At 40.2% G+C, this 22,824-nt stretch overlaps 1 protein-coding gene across 1 annotated transcript in view; it reads right to left on the minus strand.

The window, feature by feature from the left end:
• Positions 1 to 22,824, minus strand: part of CFAP43 (cilia and flagella associated protein 43) — a 94,895-nt gene that overhangs the window by 61,866 nt on the left and 10,205 nt on the right. The window contains exons 5-10 of the mRNA XM_054729222.1: positions 22,269 to 22,419; positions 16,508 to 16,667; positions 11,586 to 11,653; positions 9,309 to 9,440; positions 4,052 to 4,168; positions 1,713 to 1,793 (exon numbers count right to left, since the gene is read on the minus strand). Of these exons, the coding sequence (XP_054585197.1) occupies positions 1,713 to 1,793; positions 4,052 to 4,168; positions 9,309 to 9,440; positions 11,586 to 11,653; positions 16,508 to 16,667; positions 22,269 to 22,419 (709 nt within the window). The remainder of the gene's footprint in view (positions 1 to 1,712; positions 1,794 to 4,051; positions 4,169 to 9,308; positions 9,441 to 11,585; positions 11,654 to 16,507; positions 16,668 to 22,268; positions 22,420 to 22,824) is intronic.

A 22,824-nucleotide genomic window follows, 5' to 3' on the forward strand; every position in this document is an offset into this window, starting at 1 on the left:
TGGATGAGGACTGGGGGGGGGGGGGTGTTAGGGCAGGGGTTGGGGTGGGAACTGGGTGGAGGGGAGCTATGGGGGGGAGAAACAACTTGAATAATCTGAACAATAAAGATTTATAATAAAAAATATTTTTTAAATATATATTTTATTGATTTTTTACAGAGAGGAAGGGTGAGGGATAGCGACTTATAAACATCAATGAGAGAGAAACATCGACCAGGTGCCTCCTGCACACCCCCTACTGGGGATGTGCCCGCAACCAAGTTACATGCCCTTGACCGGAATCGATCCTGGGACCCTTGAGTCCACAGGCCGACGCTCTACCCACTGAGCCAAACCAGTTAGGGCTATAATAAAAAATATTTTAATGGATTTTTTAGATAGTGAGGGAGACAGAGATAGAAATGTCAATGAGAGAGAAACATAGATTGGATGTCTCCTGCACATCCCCCACTAGGGATCGGCCCGCAACCTGAACATGCACCCTGACCGGGAATTGAACCGGCACCTCTTAGTTCATAGGTTGATGCTCAACCACTGATCCACACCAGCCAGGCTAATTTTATTTTTTAATTACAGTTTCCAGTCAACATTATTTTGTATTAGTTTCAGATGTACAGATAGTGATTGGACAATCATAATTTACAAAGTGGTCCCCCCAATATTTCAAGTATCCACCTTGTACCATATATAGTTATATATATTATTGAATATATTCACTATGCTGCACTTTATTTCCCCGTAACTACTAGACAATTTTGTGATTATCCATTGAGGAACGCTCTCCTGTTTTCAGGGTTGAGTGGAATAGATCTGACTCTCATTTCATGGCTGAGCTTAAGTCAATGAGCATTTCTCATCCCCTTGTACACAGTGATTAGTTCAGGGATGTTTAAGATATTAGAAGACATTTACTAAGCCTTCTAAAAAGGGGAAGCTTTAAAAATAAAAAATAAATAAAAAGGAGAAAGTTCTTTTCTCTTCCTCCTCCTCCTGTAGTAGGCTCTCTTTCCTGATAGTCTGATGTGGGCTTGGCACCTGTGGCATTTAGGTACCACTAAATGAAGCCTACGTTAAAACTAAACACATAGTACTCAGACAGAAAAGAAGATTCTTGGTAATACCATTTGAGTTGCTGGATTGAGTCTCAGCTGAGGCCAGACAAGTTCTATATTTTATAGCCTTTTAAACCAAAACCCCTACTTTTTAATTTTTGGTTCAAGCTGCTTACAATGGCAATTTTCTTTCATTTCTAACTTCAATCCCCTTGAGCTTAGATGGGGCCATTTAACTAGTTATGGTCAAGAGGATATTTTATTTCTGAGTAAAAGCACTTAACTGCGAATTCAAGACCCTCTAGCACTCTCTTCCCATGCTATTCGTTGGTGGAGCCTCCATCAGCCTGTCTCCCTGAGAGCCTGTGTGGAGCAGAGACCCTGTCAATCCACAATGAAATTATACCATGAATGAGAGAGAAACCATTAGAATTTCAGAAATAACTACAATCACAGAAAAACTTTTCCTTTCCTATACACCAATGTAGTACCTCAAGTTCCATCCTTATATACACAAGAATTACTCTAAATATATAAGGTAAAAATGCAATAAGGCATCTTAAACTGTATTGCCACAGACTATTGACAGGTGAATATACAAAAGTAGATTGGGTTAGAATGCAATATATTTTTAAAAGTCCATTTATAAGGTGTACTTACATGGGTGTTTAGAGAAAGCCTGCTGACACAAGTACCATCCTCTATCCACCAAATACAAACTTCCCCTGAATACGTGACTGTCTGCAAAAAAAATTAAAAATAAAACTCTAAGTGGAAAACAAGACTCTGTTTTGGAAGCATGTTCTAAATGCTTCTCTAGTATGTCTATCACTCTGATTATTTAGTATAAAATTTTATTTTACTTATGTGGATTATAATTACTTCACAATCTCGACATCAATACTTCTGATTTTAACAAACATTAACTACCATTTTTAATATGACTTAACTAACATAATTACTAATTAGGATTAGAAAAGTAATAATTGAGATAAAATTACTTAAAATTCAGTGGGATTATTGTCTAATGAATAAACCTAGAAATAGAAAATCATACATTATTGATTTAACTAATAGACTTTGTTTTTAAGAGCAATTTTAGGCCGAAACTGGTTTGGCTCAGTGGATAGAGCGGACTGAAGGGTCCCAGTGGGGGATGTGCAGGAGGCAGCTGATTGATGTTTCTCTCTCATTAATGTTTCTAACTCTCTATCCCTCTCCCTTCCTCTCTGTAAAAAATCAATAAAATATAAAAAAAGAGCAATTTTAGGATGACAGAAAATTTGAGCAGAAAGCACCAGAGACTTTCCTCCTCCCCCATATACACAATTCCCCTATTGTTGACATCGTGTATTAATGTAGTGCATTTGTTACAATTGATGAGCCAATATTGATACATTATTATTGACTAAAGCCCATAGTTTACATTATGGTTCACTATTTGTGCTACACATTCTATGGGTTTTGACAAATGTATAATGACATGTATCCACCATCACAGGATCATACAGAATAGTTTCACTGCCCTAAAAATCCTCTGCTTCACCTCTTCATCCTTTCCTCCCTCCCTCCCCACTGGACCCCTGGAAACCACTGATCTTTTTCTCTCCATAGTTTTGCTGTTTCCAGAATGTAATATAGAGGGAATCATTCATCCTTATCAAATTGGTTTCTTTCACTTAGCAATATGCATTTAAGTTTCCTCTATGTTTTTCATAGCTTAATAGCTCATTTCTTTTGAGTGATGAATAATATTCTATTGTATAGATGTACCACAATTTGTATATCCATTCTCCTATTGAAGGACATCTTGGTTGCTTCCTTTGGTATTCTTATTTTTGTTTTCCCCTGTTGTTTTTGGATTTCCCATGAGATTTCTTAAATAAGGTCTGAGATGTGCATATTTTTCCATTGCAATCCCCCTGGTACTGGCTCCAGCGTGGTTTCTACTTCTGGGCATCAGCTCCATAAGCTGTGATTCTCTGTATCTGTCTGTCTGTCTGTCTGTCTGTCTCTATAATTTTGGGGGCAGAGATCGTCCCTATGACCTCAATCTGATGGATCTAAGAAGAATTACTGATGTTAAATCCCTTCAGCTTTTTTCTTGTTGTGAGGCTCCTTACATGCTGGACTGGCATCCTGGAATTCATATTATTCATTTTTACAAATAACTTTTACTTTTTCACAATATCAAGACTGAAAGCAGCTTAAAGTAACTGCAATGTGGTATGCTTTCTGTGGTTTTTTTTTTTACTACTATGGAGTAGGTAACATGAAAATGTGGATTAAGAATCTAAACCCTAAATGTAAAAATCTTGAATGGATTGAGTTGAAACAAACATATGAATATACATAATGCTTATCAGAGAACACCTGGAGGAAAAATCATATAATCAGAACCTCAAGATTGGAAGAAAATTTAAATGTTAACTATTCCATAATCGATGTATTTTTTACTTGTTAGAACTCCCCAAATCTTAATGGATTTGTTGATAAATCATATGAAAAGTAAAATATGTTTCTTGATATCAGCAATAGGTAAATAGCTAAAAACCTTGAAAAGAGTTTCTTTTCTAAATGTAGAGGGTGGGCTTTTTCCTAAGTAGATGAAATTTATGTTTTGTGCATGGCAGCTCTTTCATTTTTATCTTCAGATGGTACTGCATCACTTTGAAAGAGGGTAAATACTAATAATTAAACCAGTGTTGATGACTCATTAGTGATGAATCTGTTTCAAGGTCTGGCTTGGAAAGTTTGGATGGTAAATGCAAACAGAATGGCTCCTAAAATTTCTGTTGCTTTGGCAATAGAAATTAATATGATGGAGTCCCAACATGATGATGCCATTCTAACTTGGGAATACATTTGATGATGGAAGTGGTTGGCATTTCTACCACATCTTCAAGAATAATCTCTACCTCCTATTTGCATCAGTTTGCACACAAACTTCCAAAATCTCATCTTAAAATCCTACTGTGACACAATAAAATATTCCTTACCATGCAATATTGATTTCCAGGTGTGATCAAGTCAATTGCTTGAAATTTCCCATCACAAGCCTCTAGGATTTTATCCAAGGTTGGCTCCTCACCAAAAGTATAAATATAAATAGATCCCTTTAAATATACCAAAAGAAAGGGAAAAAAAGGCAATTAATGGAATTGTTGTGTGAGCAATTCAACAAATACGTATTAAATGCCTCCTGTGAGTAAAGCACTAAATGGGACTAGGTGATGGAATATTAGAGATCAACTCCTTAAGGCACTGACCTTGAGAATCTTGAAATCTAGATGCATAATATGTTTATTGATTCACTCATCATAATCAATAAGTGCGACTTTATTCTTTTTTTCTTTTTTTTAAAATATATTTTATTGATTTTTTACAGAGAGGAAGGGAGAGGGATAGAGAGCTAGAAACATCGATGAGAGAGAATCATCGACCAGCTGCCTCCTGCACACCCCCTACCAGGGATGTGCCCGCAGCTAATGTACATGCCCTTGATCGGAATAGAACCTGGGACCTTTCAGTCCGCAGACCGACGCTCTATCCACTGAGCCAAACCGGTTTCGGCTATTCTTTTTTTCAATTCCAGGCATTAGTTTTTTAAGTTATAAAACATAACAAAAAAACATTTTTTCTGACTTAAAAATGATGTCTGTTGTGCACAGGGAGACCTGTACAAAGCCATTTGTGTAAATAATATATTTATCTTAAGGATATATATTTTTAATAAAAGTATACCTAGTAAAGGTATATGTAATAAAGTACATAATAACGGTAAAAAAATAAAAATAATGCCTGTTGATGTGGAAAATTTGAGAAATGTGGAAAACTAGAAAAATTGTTAAGATGAACTAAATCCTGTTACATACTAGATCATGGTGGACACCAATGAGCACTTCTAATAAGCCTTTGTGGAAATTGTGAAGATGTGGCTGAAGCTGTCACTTTATGACTTGTTTACCATTCCCAGCTTCCAAATTCACTTCTCAAAAAAAAAAAATCTATCCTGTAAGTTATGCATCTCTGCCAAGTAACTGTAATATGGTATGGTCACTTAACTAGCAATAAGAAGTCTGTTTCCTACTAATCACAAGTTCTTCAAGTTTGAGTTAAACATGAATATTTTTGTTCTTGTTTATATAAAAAAACAATTCTGTAGAGTCTAAAATCTGGTAGATATTTACTTATTTTATGTGTCATTAATATTTCAACAAATATTAAATGGGTACACTGTGCCAGACACTGCTCTGCATGCTGGGGCTACATCAGAGGATCACATAGATATAAAGCCCCTGTCCTCAAGCAGCTTACATTCTACTGGGGGATCTGGCCACAGTGTGCTGATCATCACGTGGAAGATATAGTCACTATTTCTTACTTATATTATTGCCACATAGATGCCAGCAGTTAGTGTAATTGAAATTTCTTTGAAATAACCTGCTTTTCTCTCTGACTTCTTTTAAGATTTTCTCTTTGCCTTGGTTTTCAACAATTTCACTTTGTTAAGTCTAAGGGGATATCTTTTTATGTCTCCTGCTTAGGATTCACTGGGCCTCTTGAATCTATAAATTCATGTCTTTAATCAGTTCTGGAAAATATCTCTTTAACTATTGCCTCTGTCCCATTCTCCCCTCTCTGGGATTTTAATCAAACATATGTTAGATCTTTTTACTGTATCTTTCATGTCTCATACCCTTCCTTTCATATTTCCTACCCTTTTGTGGCTCTGGACTAAATTCTGAATAACTTCTGTTTTCTAGTTTATTAATTCTCTCTTTGGCTATGTCCAATTTCTATCAGACATATTCATTTAATTTTTACTTTGTCAGTATATTTTTCTTTTTTAGAAGTTCTTTTTGGGTCTTTCTCCCTTCTGTTATGTTACATTTAAAAAAATAATTTCATGTTCTAAATATTTTAAGTTTGCCATTTAATGGTTATTTATTAAAACACTAGTGTCCTGGTGCATGGATTCATGCACATTGAAAGGAAATTAATTAGAAGAAATATTTTAATATTGCTATTTGCATCTTGCTAATGAAAAGAATATAGGATTCTACAGAGTATCGAATCTACCTAACTCCAGGACTTCTGTGAGGATCAAATGAGATGAGGCACAGGAAAATGCTTCACAAACATTTGGTTAAATTGTAAAATGTTTGCACCTGGCTATAAAGCAAGTCGGGTTCCTGGGCTGAAGAAACGTGAAGGAGGCTAGTTGCTAGGGAGAGGAAGCCGGGTGTTGCAACATGTCATCATTACCCAGCACCCACAGTGACCATTTCCAGGCTGGGCTGGGCTGTGGGCCGCATTTTGCGCCATGGGGTCTTGGCAGTGTTGGCTGCAATTTGGTGGGGTGTCTCTCTGGGGTGGTGGCAGGGCCTGTGTTCTACTTGGGGGAAGCTGAGTGTTGGTTTGTAGGTGCCAGGTCTGTGGTGCCGTTTATTTTTAAACTAGAGCCCCGGTGCACGAAATTTGTGCACTCAGGGGCAGGGGGTCCCTCAGCCCGACCTGAGCCCTCTTGCAGTCTGGGAGCCCTTGGAGGATGTCTGACTGCCAGCTTAGGCCCTTCCCTATGGGGAACAGGCCTAAGCTGACAGTCGAACATCCTTAGTGCTGCTGCGGAGGCAGGAGAGGCTCCCGCCACTGCCGCTGCACTTGCCAGCTGTGAGCCTGGCTCTGGCTGAGCAGCACTCCCCCTGTGGGAGTGCACTGACCACCAGGGGGCAGCTCCTGCATTGAGCGTCTGCCCCCTGGTGGTCAGTGCGCGTAATAGCAACTGGTCATTCCACCATTCGGTCAATTTGCATATTAGCCGTTTATTATATAGGATTATATAGGATGGCCAGTGCACATCATGGCAGCTCCTGCATTGAGCATCTGCCCCCTGATGGTCAGTGCGCATTATAGCTTCCGGTTGGACAAATGGACACTTAGCCTTTTATATATATAGATAGTGAGTACAGTTGTTTTAACTTCTGGTAATTATCAGAAACTGAAGTCTTTCCACATTTAAATTCAAAATTTTTTTAGGCAGAAAATCATTGCACTACTGTGTTTATAATTCATCTAAAATTGTTGCCTAACCCCAGGACCAAACCAGAGAGGGTCGGACCTGCATTACCACCATTTGTCCACCATCCAGAACTGAAATGTCATTGCTGTTATGAACACATAAACAACTGTTGGACATAGAAACCGGGACTCAAAAGAACTGTTGGCCCAGAAAGAAACTCACTATAGACTGATTCGTTTGCCTCTCAGCATAACTATTATTGCTTGTCTCATTTTTGGTTCCTATAAGTGTATTCCTAGTATCACATGAGCTCACTCATCTAGGGGAAAAGATGAACAACATAGACTGAAGAACAAGAACAGCATTGATCAGACTGTCAGACCTCAGAGGGAAGGTAGGGGAGGGTGGAGATAGATCAACCAAAGGACTTGTGTGCTTGCATATGAGCCTAACCAGTGATCACGGACAACAGGGGGAGGGGGGCATGCGTGTGGGGGGGTTTGGGAAGGGAATGGGGGGGGGGTTGATGACAAATATGTGATACCTTAATCAATAAAGTAATTTAAAAAATTATTGCCTAACAATATAAACTGCTGCTAATCTTGACCTTTGAAGGTCATTTCATTAATTAGGAGTCTTTCTAACAGTATAATTGGATATTTGGTTTTATCCTGCATTTATTCCCCTCTCTTCTCTTATAGAACCCATATTTTCCTTAGAGAACCACTCATGACCCCAATCTCAGTCCATGTTTGGGTGGGTTAACTCTACCCAGGATCCAAGAGTAGGCATAGCCAATCAGAGTCTAGAATCCATATGAACATAGTAATTGATACATGGTGAGAGAGGTGACCCAAATTAGTACCAAGAGTCTAGATTCATTTTTTTCATTTGGTATCTTTCCATCAAGGTCAACAAAAAGACAGAACTATAAACTACAGTCATGGACACCACAGGGGTGACTCTGCATGGGAAGGAGACAGTCAAGAGGCAACAGAGCCAAGAGATGGCAGAGAAACAGGCCAGTGGCTTTATGGGAGCTGCTGGATTCAGGTGAACTTGCCCTTTCAGTTACATGCACAAAAACAAACAAAGTTCCCTTTGCTAGTTAAGCCTTTTCAATTCTTCCTTTTTTCTTGGCAACTTAAAAGAGTCCTGACTCTGGAGAGTATCATTATGCAGCATACTCTGCCCTTCATTCCTGTCATGCAATCTATAATAATAAAAGCGTAATATACTAATTAGACTGGATGTCTTTCCGGGCGACCTTCCGGACAAAGCCAGGACTGTGAGGGAAGCCCGGGTCCCAGGTGCCTGCCAGTGGCTGGACGGAAGCCTGGGTCCCGGGTGCCAGAGGGAAGCCGGTGCCAGCAGCCAGGGGAAGGAAGGCCTACTCTTGCACGATTTTTGTGCATCGGGCCTCTAGTCCTATATAATAAAAGGGTAATATGCAAATTGACCAGACAGCAGAACAACTGGTTGCTATGACATGCACTGACCACCAGGGGGCAGATGCTCAACGCAGGAGCTGCCCCCTGGTGGTCAGTGCGCTCCCACAGGGGGAGCACCACTCAGCCACAAGCCAGGCTCATGGCTGGCAAGTGCAGCGGTGGTGGCGGAAGCCTCTCTTGCCTCTGCAGCAGGCAGTGCTACGGATGTCGGACTGACGGCAGGACTAAGCCGTCAGTCAGACATCCCCCGAGGGCTCTCGGACTGCGAGAGGGCACAGGCTGGGTTGAGGGACCCCCCCTCCCCCGCCACCAGTGCACAAATCTTGTGCACTGGGCCTCTAGTGAGCTACACTAATAAAAGAGAAACATGCAAATTAACTATCACTCTGCTACGCCCACCAGCCAATCAGGAGGGAATATGCAAATTAGAAGGAGAAAGATGGCGGCCGCCCAGCTGCTCCAGGCGGGGCAGGACGCCTGCTATGAGAGGGATGGCGGGGGCAAAGGGATCTCTAGGAGTGGCACTCTGGCCACAGCGAAGATGAAGACTGCAGACTTTGGCTGGAGCCTGCAGCAAAGATGAAGAAGGCAGACTCTGGCCAGAGTCTGCAGCAAAGGCGGCAGACTCCGGTGGGCGCAAAGGCCTGGGTCCCAGGTGCCAGAGGAAAACTGGTGCTGGAAGCCAAGGGAAGGAAGGCCTATCGCACGAATCTCTTCATGCAACGGGTCTCTAGTATAACAATATCTGAAAACTGCATACTAAGAAATGGCCATCTAGCATACCTTCCCTGTTTGAATCAGCAACATTTTGTAACTGGGAGAAAACATCAGATGCTCCACAGGCTCTTCAACCTGAAGAAAATCTTCTACTTTGTAATTTGCATCTTTAATAGTAAAAGAATACACAAAGCCATCCTACAGATAAAAAACAATGAGATAAATGCAGAAAAATCAGTTTCAGTCATTGCATAGTATACTTTCATTATCAGACAAGCTAAGACTTATTACCAACTAATGTTTATTTTTGGAATAATCTGTGTTTACATTATCTAGAATGCCCTATCTTCTTACCTTTATTTAAGTAACTTTTTTTGAGTAACATATTTTGTTCAACAGCTTTTATTTTATTTATTTATTTTTATATATTTTTATTGATTTCAGAGAGGAAGGGAGAGGGAGAGATAGAAACATCAATGATGAGAGAGAATCATTGATTGGCTGCCTCCTGCACGCCCCTTACTGAGGATAGAGCCTGCAACCCAGGCATGTGCCCTTAACTGGAATCGAATCTGGGACCCTTCAGTCCACAGGCCGATGCACTCTATCCACTGAACAAAACCAGCTAGGGCTATCAAGACAACTTTTAACCATGGTTCCTGATCAAGTTTCAATTTTACCTCTTTGGTGATAAATTTTTCAATTATCTAAAATTTTACTGACCTCTCCTTTCTTTGAACTTTTCTAGCATCTATCTTCTTATCATCTCCTTTATTATACAGAAGGCAGGGCAAATGAGGCACAGTTTATTGTGTGGATTGTATATATAACAATCTCCTTACCTCAAAGGACACTAGTCTTAGTGTTCTTTAATCATTGTTATATGTAATTTCTTATCTCCCTAAATGGCCCAAGGATAGGGAGTGTGCTGTTTGTTTCATTTATATTCTTCTAGTATGCAATAAAAATGAGTTAGTTGCTTGGTTGATCATGAACAGATTTAGGTAAATTTTACCACTCAAGAGGAATTTGAGTTACTTCTACAATAGTGAACAGGCTGTCGGCAAATTCATCCATAATTTCTAGATTAGACCCCATTACAATTAAGAGTAAGCATTTGTGAGACTGCTGGGTTCATACACTGGGGGAATAGGGGGGAACATACCAGGTGCTTTCATCATTCTCTATCCCTCACCAGAGCAGATGCTCAAATCATTCCTTTAAATTAGTTTTAAGAAAACACTCAATGCAGACTAAATGTAAGAGTGGGGGTAGTCCATTGCAAGTTTGGGGGGAGGGTATTATGAACTGAGTGTAGGTTTATGAGCTCCAGATTGATAGAGCTACATCTCTTACCTTGACAACACTGACTAGCTGCCCTTGGGGTCCTAAAGATGTGATTTGTGGCAGTAGTAGTCTCAGGACCAATAGACCTGAGATTTTAGTGTAGGTCAGCTCCAAACCTGAGCACTGATTACTACAGCATGGAAAAGTAACATGGTCTGACCTTTGTCATATGTACTGAGGCTGAGTGAACTCAGTAAGACATGGTTCCTTCATCAATAGTTTCTACTTGATGGGGTTGTTGTGAGGAACAATAAGCTAATACAAGCAAGCACTTAGCATGGTGCCTGGCACCAAATAAGCACCAAATAAATGGTGGCTATTAATACTAATTCTACCATGGACAATCCTATATAATAAGAGAGGAATATGCTAATTATCCGTTATGCCCTGAGGTGTAATGGCCGAATCACGGATCTGCAGGAGGGTGGGGCAGCGAACTACAAGTAGGTGGCTGAGAGGAACAGGAAGGGGCAGGGAAGCAAGCTATAAGGGGGGGGGCGGGGTAGGGGGAGCTACAGGAGGGCAGGGCAGTGGGTGGAGAGCTACAGGAGGGCGGCAGTGACCTACGAGTGCACGGATTCGTACACAGGGCTACTAGTAACATATAATACAGGTAAACAAAATGGGCACACAGAGGAGGCTAAGCTGAAGCTTTGACAAAAGGTTCCAGTTGTATCTGAAAACATACTTTAAGTGCACAAACAGGAATGGAATTGGGTGATGGATATTAAGTGTTTGGGGGAGGCATGGTTTTTAAAATTTTTATTTTTGCCTATTTGCAATGAGTAGTTCATTATACTGTGATCACTAGTTTTATATATATTTGAAATTCTTCAAAGCAAAAAGTTATATAACAACATCCAAAAAGGAAACAACTTCAATTAATAATCACACAGAACCTGCCAACCCAAATTATGGCTCATAATAGTAAATGGCAACAAATGGAAATTATATATTTTCTTGAAAGCAATTAATTTTAAAGAAAAAATACATTACAATTCCAGAAGCAAGCACACCTCCCTTCTGATATGCTATGGTGATTGGACTGATAAGATTTCTTCCTCCTTTTAGAAAAGAAAAACAAGGAAAACAGGTGACACAATTAAAAGTACAATACAGAGTAATTCATCTCATTTGATTTCTTTGGACTATTTATTTCTTTGTAATCCTTTTTTTCTGAAAATCAACTTCATATTAGAATATGTACTATGATGTCTCCCAAACTGTGAATAATAAAAGCTACTTAGCAATGATTACTGATATAAATCACATAAGTTTTTTTAAGGTCAGTATCATCAGATCTATGTAACTAACACTGTAGAATTATTATTATTATATTATTATATTATTATCACCAAGATTTATACTTAAGATTTATACATTTTATGGTATGTAAACTTATATACTTCAGTAAATAAAGAAGATAAAAAAAGGTAAAATGTTTTATAACCCTTTGCACTTGCTTGCTTTTTTCGATTCCTTTATTCTACTGCTAACCGTGTCGAGTCACACTCGACATCCGAGTGCAAAGGGATAAGAGCATTTGTTATTAATAAGATATTATCCTTGGATGTTGTATACCTGAAATTAATATAATAGTATATTGCCAGGGTGTTTCTCAGCATCTAAAAGGTTTCAGGAATCTGGAGAAGGGCTGCGAGTAAATTAATAAAGAGACTAGATATGAAATATAAATTTGGAAGGCATTTTGGAAGCCAGAGGAGACCTAGCTTCAGTAACCAAGTTCTCCAAATCTCTGCACCTAGGGCTCTTTTTTTCACACATTTTTCCCTATAGCAAAGCAGATATACATATCAAAGGTAAGGTTTGGTAAATAGTAAGATTATCAGGTTGGGGAAATTGCCCTCAGCTGTCTGGCAGCAGGCAATAATATATGCAGATCTTCAGGTTTGGGGAAGTGCTTTCGGCTATTCCAGCAGCAGGTAATATGATTCAGCCCTGCTGAAGCCTCAAGGTTCACCAACCTTTTGATGAACTTCTTGCATTTATGACCTGCTGGAATTTAGCCCCCAGCAGTGTATATTAATTGGACTTCAATAAAACTATATATTGTCCTTGAGGGGAAATAGCAAAAGCATATTACTTGTTATTTAGGTAAAACATGAGAACCACAAGATTAAAAATTCAAATGGCATGCATGAAATTATTTGTTTACTGCATACTAGGTACATGGCCTTATGCCAGATGCTAAAAGGACAATGTCCTTTCCTTCAAGCACTAGTCACCTCCCAGTAGTCTCTTTTTTTCCAATCCAACTGCCACTAGAGTCCTGCTTCTTATGACTCCTTCCCTGGTCTAGGTGCCTGCTTCTTATAGCCACCTGCTACTAGGATCTTCCTTTCTTGAATGATGGCTAAATTAATCTCCCAAGCACAATTATAGTTGGGGTACCTCCCCATTCAGGAATTATTTATGTCTTCCTGCCAGCTGAATCCTCCTACCTAATAAAAGAGTAATATGCAAATTGACCCTAACTCTGCTACACCTACCAGCCACGCCCACCAGCCACGCCCACCAGCCAATCAGGAGCAAATATGCAAATAAACCCCAACCAAGATGGCTGCTGCCACAGAGAGGAGGGAGGCTTGGGTTTCCCCAGCAATAGAGGAAGCCAAGCTTTCCACACACCCTGGCGGGCTCAGGCCTCCACTCAAGAATACAAAGTTTCAATTATAGAAGATAAATCCCAAGAAAAATGGCGGCAGCCACAGAGCTGGAGAGAGCAGGCTAGGGTTGCCCCTGGCGACCGAGGAAGCCAAGCTTTCAACCTGCCCTGGCCAGCCCAGGCCTCCGCTTAGGGCTACAAAGTTTCAATTATAGAAGGTACATCCAAACAGAAATGGTGGCAGCCATGGAGTGAGCAGAAGGCTTGGCTTTGCTCCAGGCTACAAAGTTTCAACTGTAGAAGATAAATAAACCCCAAATACCAGGGCCTCTGCTTGGGTCACCGGGGAGCATGGCTAGTCTGCAAACCACCACAGGCCCCTCGCTCAGGCCGCCTCATGCCCCAAGGGAACTCCCACCCTGATCCGAGACACCCTTCAGGGCAAACCAGCTGGCCCCCACCCATGCACCAGGCCTCTATCCTATCTAATAAAAGAGTAATATGCAGACTGACCATGACTCCAACACATAAGATCAAGATAGCTGCCCCCATGTGGTCAAAGATCCTGCCCCCATGTGGACACAAGATGGCCACCACAAGATAGCCAGCAGGGGAGGGCATTTGGGAGAGACCAGGCCTACAAGGGAGGGCAGTTGGGGGCAATCAAGCCTGCAGGGGAGGGCAGTTATGGGTGACCAGGTTGGCAGAGGAGGGAAGTTGGGGGCAAACAGACTGGCAGGGGAGCAGTTAGATAGCAATCGGGCTGGCAGGGCAGTGGTTAGGGGGTGATCAGGCTGGCAGGCAGGTGAGCAGTTGGGAGCCAGCAGTCCTGGATTGTGAGAGGGATCCCAGATTGGAGAGGGTGGAGGCTGGGCTGAGGGACACCCCCCCCCCCCCCGCCATGCACGAATTTCGTGCACTGGGCCTCTAGTTAAGTATAAACATCTTAGCCTTATGTTCAAGGTCAGATATGGTATATCAGATGACCCACTACCTCTGTGTAAAACTTGATGCTCCAGACAAACTGGACCACTTCTTGTGTCTCCACTACCCCAGGTTTTTGTCTACATAGATACCATTGCCAAAAAGTCCACCTACCCTTTTCTCTGCCTGTGAACCCATCCTTCAAGGGCCATTTCAAGTGCTGCTTTCAAAATAACTTACCTTGGCCTGTTTCCCTGCTCTGAATCCCCACAGCACTTTGTGAAGTTCTCCCTTAGTGAAATCATCCTCATCTACCAGACCGTAATTAACTGACTACTTGTCTTATTCTCTTTACTAAAATAGAAATCACTTGAAAGTAGAGATTATAAGATTATATATTTGCCATCTCTGTAAACTCTGAAGCACCTTGCATAGTATCTTACACATTATAGAGGTTAGATAAATATCTATTTTTAAAGCATTATATTATCCCATGGAAAGTATTAGAAATAGTATACAGGAAGAAAGTATACAATGTACAACTACCATGATTAAGTTCTAAATTGGGTATAACATATTACAAGTGTTTTAGGAGTTTGGAAATGAAAAAACCTTTTTTTATAATGGAATTTACAAACACATACAGGTGCTAATTTACTCTGTAGAAATATCTGGGATTAAATTTTGGAGCCAAAGGATGATTAAAACACAGTTTCTAACTTCAAAGAGTTGATGACTAGTGGGAAAGACATGCACATGGAACATTGTAATAGCTCACGATGAGGCTCTAAGAAAGCAGTGAATCTGAAGGAAACCCAGAGAGGGGCACCTAATTATGCCTGAAGGTTGGGGTGAGGACAGGGAGAGCTCCACAAAGGACAATTTCACCAGGTAGACAAGGAGGAGAAAGACATACTAGACAAGGGTAATGGCAAATAGCAGAAGGCAGAATTTGGGGAGAGCAGAGGAATAATGAGAACTTCTAAAAGTGTCAAGTGGAAATAGGTGATATTGGAAATATAGGCCACAAAAGAGATTTGCTTTTCAGAGAGCTGTGGGATGGCATTGCGGCTGCGAGATTAGAGAGCCAACCAAGCTCAGAGGCCACAGGTGAGAGTAAAAGGAAGAAAGAGGGACTAGGGTAGGAAAGTCAAATCTAATGGTCTCAGTTTTATCAATGACGTGTGTGTCGGAGAGTGGGAGAGGGCATAGCTGAGGGTCACTGCAGTTGGGGGAAACTTGCTGTAGGAGGTGACGTTTGAGCTGGAAATTGGAGGGTTCAGAGAATAAAGTGGGAAGGGAATGAGTAGGAGGCATGTCTGCGAAATGGTGGGAAGAACTGACTGTTTAGACAGAAGACTTGTACTGGGGAGTAGTGGGAACTAATACTAATGGGGCAGGTAAGATCAGATTGGAGAGAGCGTGAAAGCAAGGTGGAGCAATCCTTGAATTACATGTTAAAAAACAGTCTTTAAGAAGAGCAGTTTGGCAGGGATGAGCTGCCTGGTTTGGGTCAGTTGTTGATTAAAGTCAATTAAGTCAGTCCTAAGGTTGTTGCAAAAATCAAGGTGTGAAATAATAAGAGCAAAAGGAATGGAGAGTGCAATAGACACGTTTGCACTCTACATTCCTTTTGCTCTTATTATTTTATCCCATGGAAAGTATTAGAGGAGCTTGCCCTGGAAAGGTTCCCTTTTCAAAGCGCCTATACCTAGCTACTTCTGTGACCCAGGCCCAACTCTGGACTGAGCTGATAGGACCAGGAATGGACACCCGATCTAAAGAGAGTAGATCAGGTTCTCTTAGAAATTCTAACCACTTAACAAAGGTCATTTTCAAGATGGTAGTTGAACTAAGCAGACTATTATGGAGAAAGGGTTGAGAGGGTAAAGGTCAGAAAAGAACACATTAGCTTATTAAGCAGAATAGGCATATTATGGAAAAGGATATAGCAAAGTAGCTAACAACCTGGACTCTGAAGTCTTATAGCCTGGGTTTAGGTTTCAGCTCTACAGTTTACTAGTTATGTGAGTTCAGGCATATTTGCTAACCTCTCAATGCCTCCATTTCCTCATCTATATCACGGAGATAAAAATGTATCTCCCTTGTAAAACTGTTCTGAGGATTACATGAATCTGCATTATAGAGTGATAGCAGAATGACTAGAACATGTAACATTTAAGAAACAGTAGCTAGCTAGAAGGTAAAGGACTTGGTAATGTAACTAACTACAGGATAAAGGAGGAGAAGGAGTCAAAGATGACTCCAAGAAAGAGAAAAATAGGAAAAAACATACATTCATCTTTAAGTGCAAAAACCATCACCAATGGCTACGCTTCTGGGAATACGAAGCAAAGCAGTTTCTCACCCATTGGTGATATGTCTTCTATCTTCTCAAGCACAGTCACCTTCAGGTTTTCTCCATTAATCACTAAGAGATGACCCTCTTCACTGCCAACGTACAGCTCACTCTGTGGAGTCCAGCAGTGCATAGTTGGGTGAAGCAAAGGATAGAGATCATCTTTGGGCTTCGAAGAAAGATTAGAAACCTTGTGTTAAAACAACAATTATGGCCTAACAGCCAGAGAAATACCCACCAAATCAATTTCCAAGAGGGAAAAAAATGAATATGTACATTCACACCTCCACTGGCCCCACCACTTGCCAAGAGTGAACTCAACTTCCCTTTCTTTCTCTACTTCTCTACATTTTAATTCACTAGGTAATAAAAAGGCATTCTTGTCACCTTCATTTTTCTAGTGGCACTCAAGAGATCTAGTGTCACAGATTTTCATGCGTTTTGAGTAATGACTTATACACTGTTTCTTGGTAGACTTTTTTGTATCTTGAATCTAAGAGAGTCATGGTCTAACTACAATCACCATTTCTGAGGAAGACTTTCGCCAACTTTTCCTGGAGTGGCTATGGAGAGGTCTCCCTAGATCCTCTGGTTAGTTAGCTTTCATGAGGAATGAAAAGAGTACTCCTTGTCTGATTCTGGTGGCCTCTCAAATGCGGTTCATGAAACATCCTGTGACTTTGCACGGAAAACTCAAAGAAAAATGCCCAAAATCTATGGGATGTACCTAGAAAAAAAGCTGGCTTTGGAGACTAAAAATAATATGGGCCAAGGATCTAAGGCAAATTTTTCCTATAAAGGACTACGTAGCGAATATTTTAAGCTTTGTGGATCACATAGTTCTCTGTCACATACACCCCCACTCCTTTTTTTTTTTTTTTTAACAACCCTTAAAAAAGTGTAAAAGACATTCTTAGGTTGGGGCCATACGAAAGCACATTACAGTCTGTTGGTTGCTGTCTTAACTAGAAATACCACAGTATTATGCCTCCTGCAGTGTTAAACGCTTGTGTCCAGCAGAGTAGGTCTCATTGCAAGCCTGGGACCACCTGCTCTCTTCCTGGAGGTCAAGGTAGTTGTAACAGCTATTTTGGGCATGTCTCTCCCTCCACTCCAGATTGATTAAGATTGTGAACTCAGGACAAAATAATATGGCACTTACTTCTTTTTATTTAAACCAGTCAAATATATGGAGCTTACATTTGTTTGTTTGTTTATTTAATTTGTATTGGGAACATAATGTTAAGTACTATCTGAGCTCTTGGTTATACTATACTATTTTTAGAATTGCATTAGCTACAACATAATGTCTTTGTTTTTTTGAGGCATCTGTATACCCATTGGAACAGAAAACATTAATATGTCACTAGCCAAATTATCAGAACTGCTAAATTCCTTGGACGTTACATGCTTATTTCATTCACTTATTTATTCATCTAACAAATATTTATTGGACACATTATATTCCAGGCTCTATTCTAGGCACAGGAATGTAGCAGTGAACAAAACACACAATAATCCCTGCAACCTCATACATCCTGGTGAGGGGAAATAGAGTAAAAATAAGTTAAGGAGTTAAAATATATAGAATGTTATGTGTTGAACAGTACTTAGAGAAAAATAAAGCAGGGTAAATTGGAATTGGTTCTACAGTTGGGGAATACTTCAAACCATATCGACAGTGATTTTTCTACTCAATATTTTCCAATGTATGCAAGTCACCTTTCTAATAAATACTCAGTTAATTTAATAAAATATTATATACCACTCTTTTAATTTAGTAAAGGTTTGTCGTTTCAAGGTAAAGTACATGTGACACTATTAAAGTAACTATATCTAGTAGATTCTCAACTTATATGTTTGTTGCATAATTGGACAAAGGCATTATGCCAAGTTCTAAGGAATTCTTCTTCTCAATAGGATAATCAACTATTAAAAGAACTAGTATCAACAAATATCAGAATTAGAAAACTGGGCAGGGTATAGTAGAGGGGTGTGTTTAAATATCACAGGTGTATCTATGAGAAAGCAATTGGTTCTTCTTGGTGGACTGAGAGAAGTGTAGAGAGAGAGGAGTATCATTTGGGATGGACCTTGAAACATGACTAAGGTAGAAACCACATATAGGAACAATCATCGCCGAAACTGGTTTGGCTCAGTGGATAGAGCGTCGGTCTGCGGACTGAAAGGTCCCAGGTTCGATTCCGGTCAACGGCATGTACATTGGTTGCGGGCACATCCCTGGTGGGGGGTGTGCAGGAGGCAGCTGGTCGATGTTTCTCTCTCATCGATGTTTCTAGCTCTCTATCCCTCTCCCTTCCTCTCTGTGGAAAATCAATAAAAATATATTTAAAAAAAGAAAAAAAAAGAACAATCATCCTAATAATTTTGAAAAGGATAGACTGACTTTGATTATATAATTGGTCTTTTTCATGTCCTCATAACCTTAGATTGTTAAAAAATAAAACTTGAATAACAATTTGGCCATCAGGTAGGCCAAACAAAGGGACAAAACCACCCTGGATTAAACTGCTACTAATTAATGACATTTTTGTGGTGTCTGAGATTTGACTCATTGAAAATAATTACCCAATGAATCCCGTAATGTAATCACCATTATTTAAAAGTTTATTGGGTTGACTTAATGACATATAACCTTAGACTATAAATCACAAAAAGACAGGATCTTCCTGGTATTGCAATGGACCTAAAATCTTAAGAACATATATATCTGGTTCTCACAACACCAGTGAGTCTGTGCATATGCAACAAAAGGTGAGGACTGAAACTGAATTTTCTGGTCTTGGCATGTTAAACTAATATTATATGTGGCTTTTCTTACTTGAAGATAATCCTGGGCTTATCTTCCTAATACTTCCTTTCATCAATAAATATGTTCTGTGCCATATAAAAATAAATGTGATATTATATGGATTATGTGAGTAGAAACAATTTTTAATTCTGAAAATTTTGAGAATTGTAAAAGAAAAGGTGCTGATAGTATTTTTAAATATTTATTAATAACACCAACTCCTTGTGTAGTCTTCTGGAATCATAACTCAAACATTTTGGTCACTTGAAGACCAAACATGAAAATTTTGAGTCCAAGTTAGTGTTTCAGAAAACGTGACACCTGAATCTGTTTCAGAAAACTTGAGTTTATAAAAGAGATTCCTATTTAGCACCTTTTTAAAAAAGGTAGATGGAAAAAGGAAACTGGATACTTGAGATTAAACTGACTATTTTGGATCCAATTTCTAGCCAGATAACATCCACTTTTGATTTCCACCATGCTACTCCTAGGCACCTTTCTAATGCCCTAAATAAGTTGTGTAATGTGACACCTATTTAAGGGCCTATAATGTGCTTAAGACTCTTATGTAGATCAAGTCATCACTGTATCTTTGCCATTGGTACCCAGGTCACAAGAAATGCCATTCAAAGGAAGGAATAGAATCAAGACATTTGAGATCTATTTTATGCTTTCACTCACTGATTAGAAATTAATGTTTTAGCCATTTTGCTTTATCTATAAAATGGAGAAAAATTGAAAAAGTTAATTTCTTATTTAAATACAATGTATATGGCTTTATTAATATTCCCTGTATGATTTAGAGATGTCAAACTTAAACATTAAATTTCTGTCTTCAGAAAAAGGTTAAAATGCACTGAGTACAAAAGTCCTAGGAAATAAAGATGTCTCTTTAATTTTTTAAAATGGTAACTCCACTTTTAAATATTTAAGAAAGGCATTCCCATAGCATTTTTCAAATGACAAGGACAACTGCCTGAATTTTAAATGTTGTATGTAGTATTAATCATGTTGGTGCAAAATATGAAAGATTGAGGGTTCCTGCAGAAAAACAAAAAAGAAAATATTTGAGAGAGTTGAATATTTGGATTCCTGGGTATCAAATACTAAACATATAAACTTTTTTTTTTAAGTTGTAAACCCTGATGTCTGATTTATTTGTGTTTACTTTGCTGCCCCACTGTGGCTGAGTGTGGTTGTATTTCCAAGGCTAAGATCTGTGCTATTAAAAGGAATTAGTCACTCTCAGTAATGTAAATGAGTGAATAATTGCCGTTCTTTAGAAGAAACACAAAGAGCATACAACGCTTTCTCTTGCTTGTCAGAAATTTTTAAATAAACTACCACATTGAATTATTTCTAACATCTATAGCTTAATTCTCTGCAGTGGTACAACATTTGGGAACCTCTTTTATCCTAGACCTGGAGCTTTAACACAAGCATTAGCATAATGTAGGCCAGAGAGGCTTAGTTTCCAGCTCCTTACCTTCACCTCAAAGACCCTGCCTGTGCTACTCTGCTCCCTGCCTCCCTCCTGAACATCACCTGCACCTCACTCCCCCTCGTGCAAGGGGCTCTGCCCTTGCAGCTGCGGCGGCTACCTTGGCCCTCGCAGCCTCGGCTTCATCTGGAAGGTCGTCCAGAAGTACGTCCAGAAGTTCGTTCGGCTGTCCAGTCTAATCAGCATATTACGCTTTTATTATTATAGATGCTCCAGCTACTAGTACATTGTCTTTTCTCTGCTCCCCAGACATACTCAATTCTTTTCTTCCCCTAGGACCTTTGTCCATGTAGTTCCCTCTTCCTAAACACTCTACCCTGCTTGTAGCATGAGTAATGCCTCCTGGTCCTTAAAGTCTCAGTTTAACTGTCATCTCCCCAAAGGCCTCCCTTGACCAGCATATGTTAATCTTGTCCTCACCTCCATTCTCCATTTTTCCCAAAATAATTAGCACATTTTTCAGTGATTTAATGTCTCTCTTTACTTTTGGTGTTGTTACTCTGTCTTCCTGATAAAATGTAAGCTTCAAGCAGCAGGGATTATTATGCCTGGTTGGTCATCATGTGACCCCATTGCCTAAAACAGTTCCTGCTACATAGGAGGAGCTTGATAAATTTGTTGAATGAATGAATGAGTGTGCAACTGCTGACAAACTCCCTTTTGAAACTTTCTTCCACAATCTTGCTCTTTCCTGGATTTGCTCCTATTCTGTGGCTGTTCCTTCTCAGACTCATCTTCCTCCTTCCAACTTTTGGCAGTCAGCTTCCTCTCTGGCTCTCTTCCCTGACACCCTCTGTCTCCTTTTTATCACATCCCACCCCTCAGTGCTTCTACTCTGACATCTTATGTCTGCAGCCCTGACTTCTCCCTAACAGTAAGTCACTTTGCTGATTTCTGCCTGGCATCTCCAGCTAGAGTCATTCCCAGCACCCCAAATTTGGTATGTCCAAAACTGAAATCACATCTGGGCTCCCAGTGTCAGTTAGCAGTGCCATTATCTTCACCCAGTCTTCATGTCTCATGGGATGATCATCCTATATAATAAAAGGCTAATAAGCAAATAGACCAAACGGCAGTATGACCAGTTGCTATGATGCGCACTGATCACCAGGCGGCAGACACTCAATGCAGGAGCTTCCCCCTGGTGGTCAGTGCACTCCCACGGGGGGAGCACTGCTCAGCCAGAAGCTGGGCTCACAGCTGGCGAGCCCAGCAGCGGTGGCAGGAGCCTCTACCCCCTCCGCGGCAGCACTAAGGACCCCTCGGGGGATGTCCAACTGCTGGCTTAGGCCCAGGGGAAGCGGGCCTAAGCCAGCAGTCAGACATCCCTCAAGGGGTCCCGGACTGTGAGAGGGAGCATGCCGGGCTGAGGCCTCACCCTTCTCCCCCAAGTGCATGAATGTCATGCATCAGGCCTCTAGTGTGAAGATAAATAGGAAGACATGCCAGGTCATTACCCTGAAAGTTTCAGCCTCTTCGCCTACTAGCCCAGCAATGGCTGATAGTGGGAGGACAGGTCCATAGATAAGATCCTTGGGCAACGATTCAGGGAAAATTATGTCTTTTTCATTAAAATATGACCCGTCTTCCATAGGTAATTTTACCGACCTATGGAAAAAAGAAACATCAGAATAACTTTATTTACTATATTTACATTTCTCTTACGAAGGCAGTTTTCAAACACTGCAGTTTCAAGGATGTATATGGCCAACATCTCCTTAGTCTTTATTTGGGTGAGTATGGTCAGCTCAGGGGCATCTTGAATCTTTGAACTCTTTTCAAGAAGGACACCATTATCATCAACTATCACCAGGACATGAGTCATAGAATTTCTCTCTCTCTTTTTTTTAATCCTCACTTGAGGATAATTGATTTTAGGGACAGAGGAATGGAGAGTGAGAGAAGCATTGATGAGAAAGAGAAACATTGACTGGTTGCCTCCCATATGCATCCCAAACCAGGGATTGAACCCACAATGTAGGTGTGTCCTGACTGGGAATTGAATTTGCAAAC

This window comes from Eptesicus fuscus, chromosome 17, assembly GCF_027574615.1.
Source record: "Eptesicus fuscus isolate TK198812 chromosome 17, DD_ASM_mEF_20220401, whole genome shotgun sequence".
NCBI lineage: Eukaryota > Metazoa > Chordata > Mammalia > Chiroptera > Vespertilionidae > Eptesicus > Eptesicus fuscus.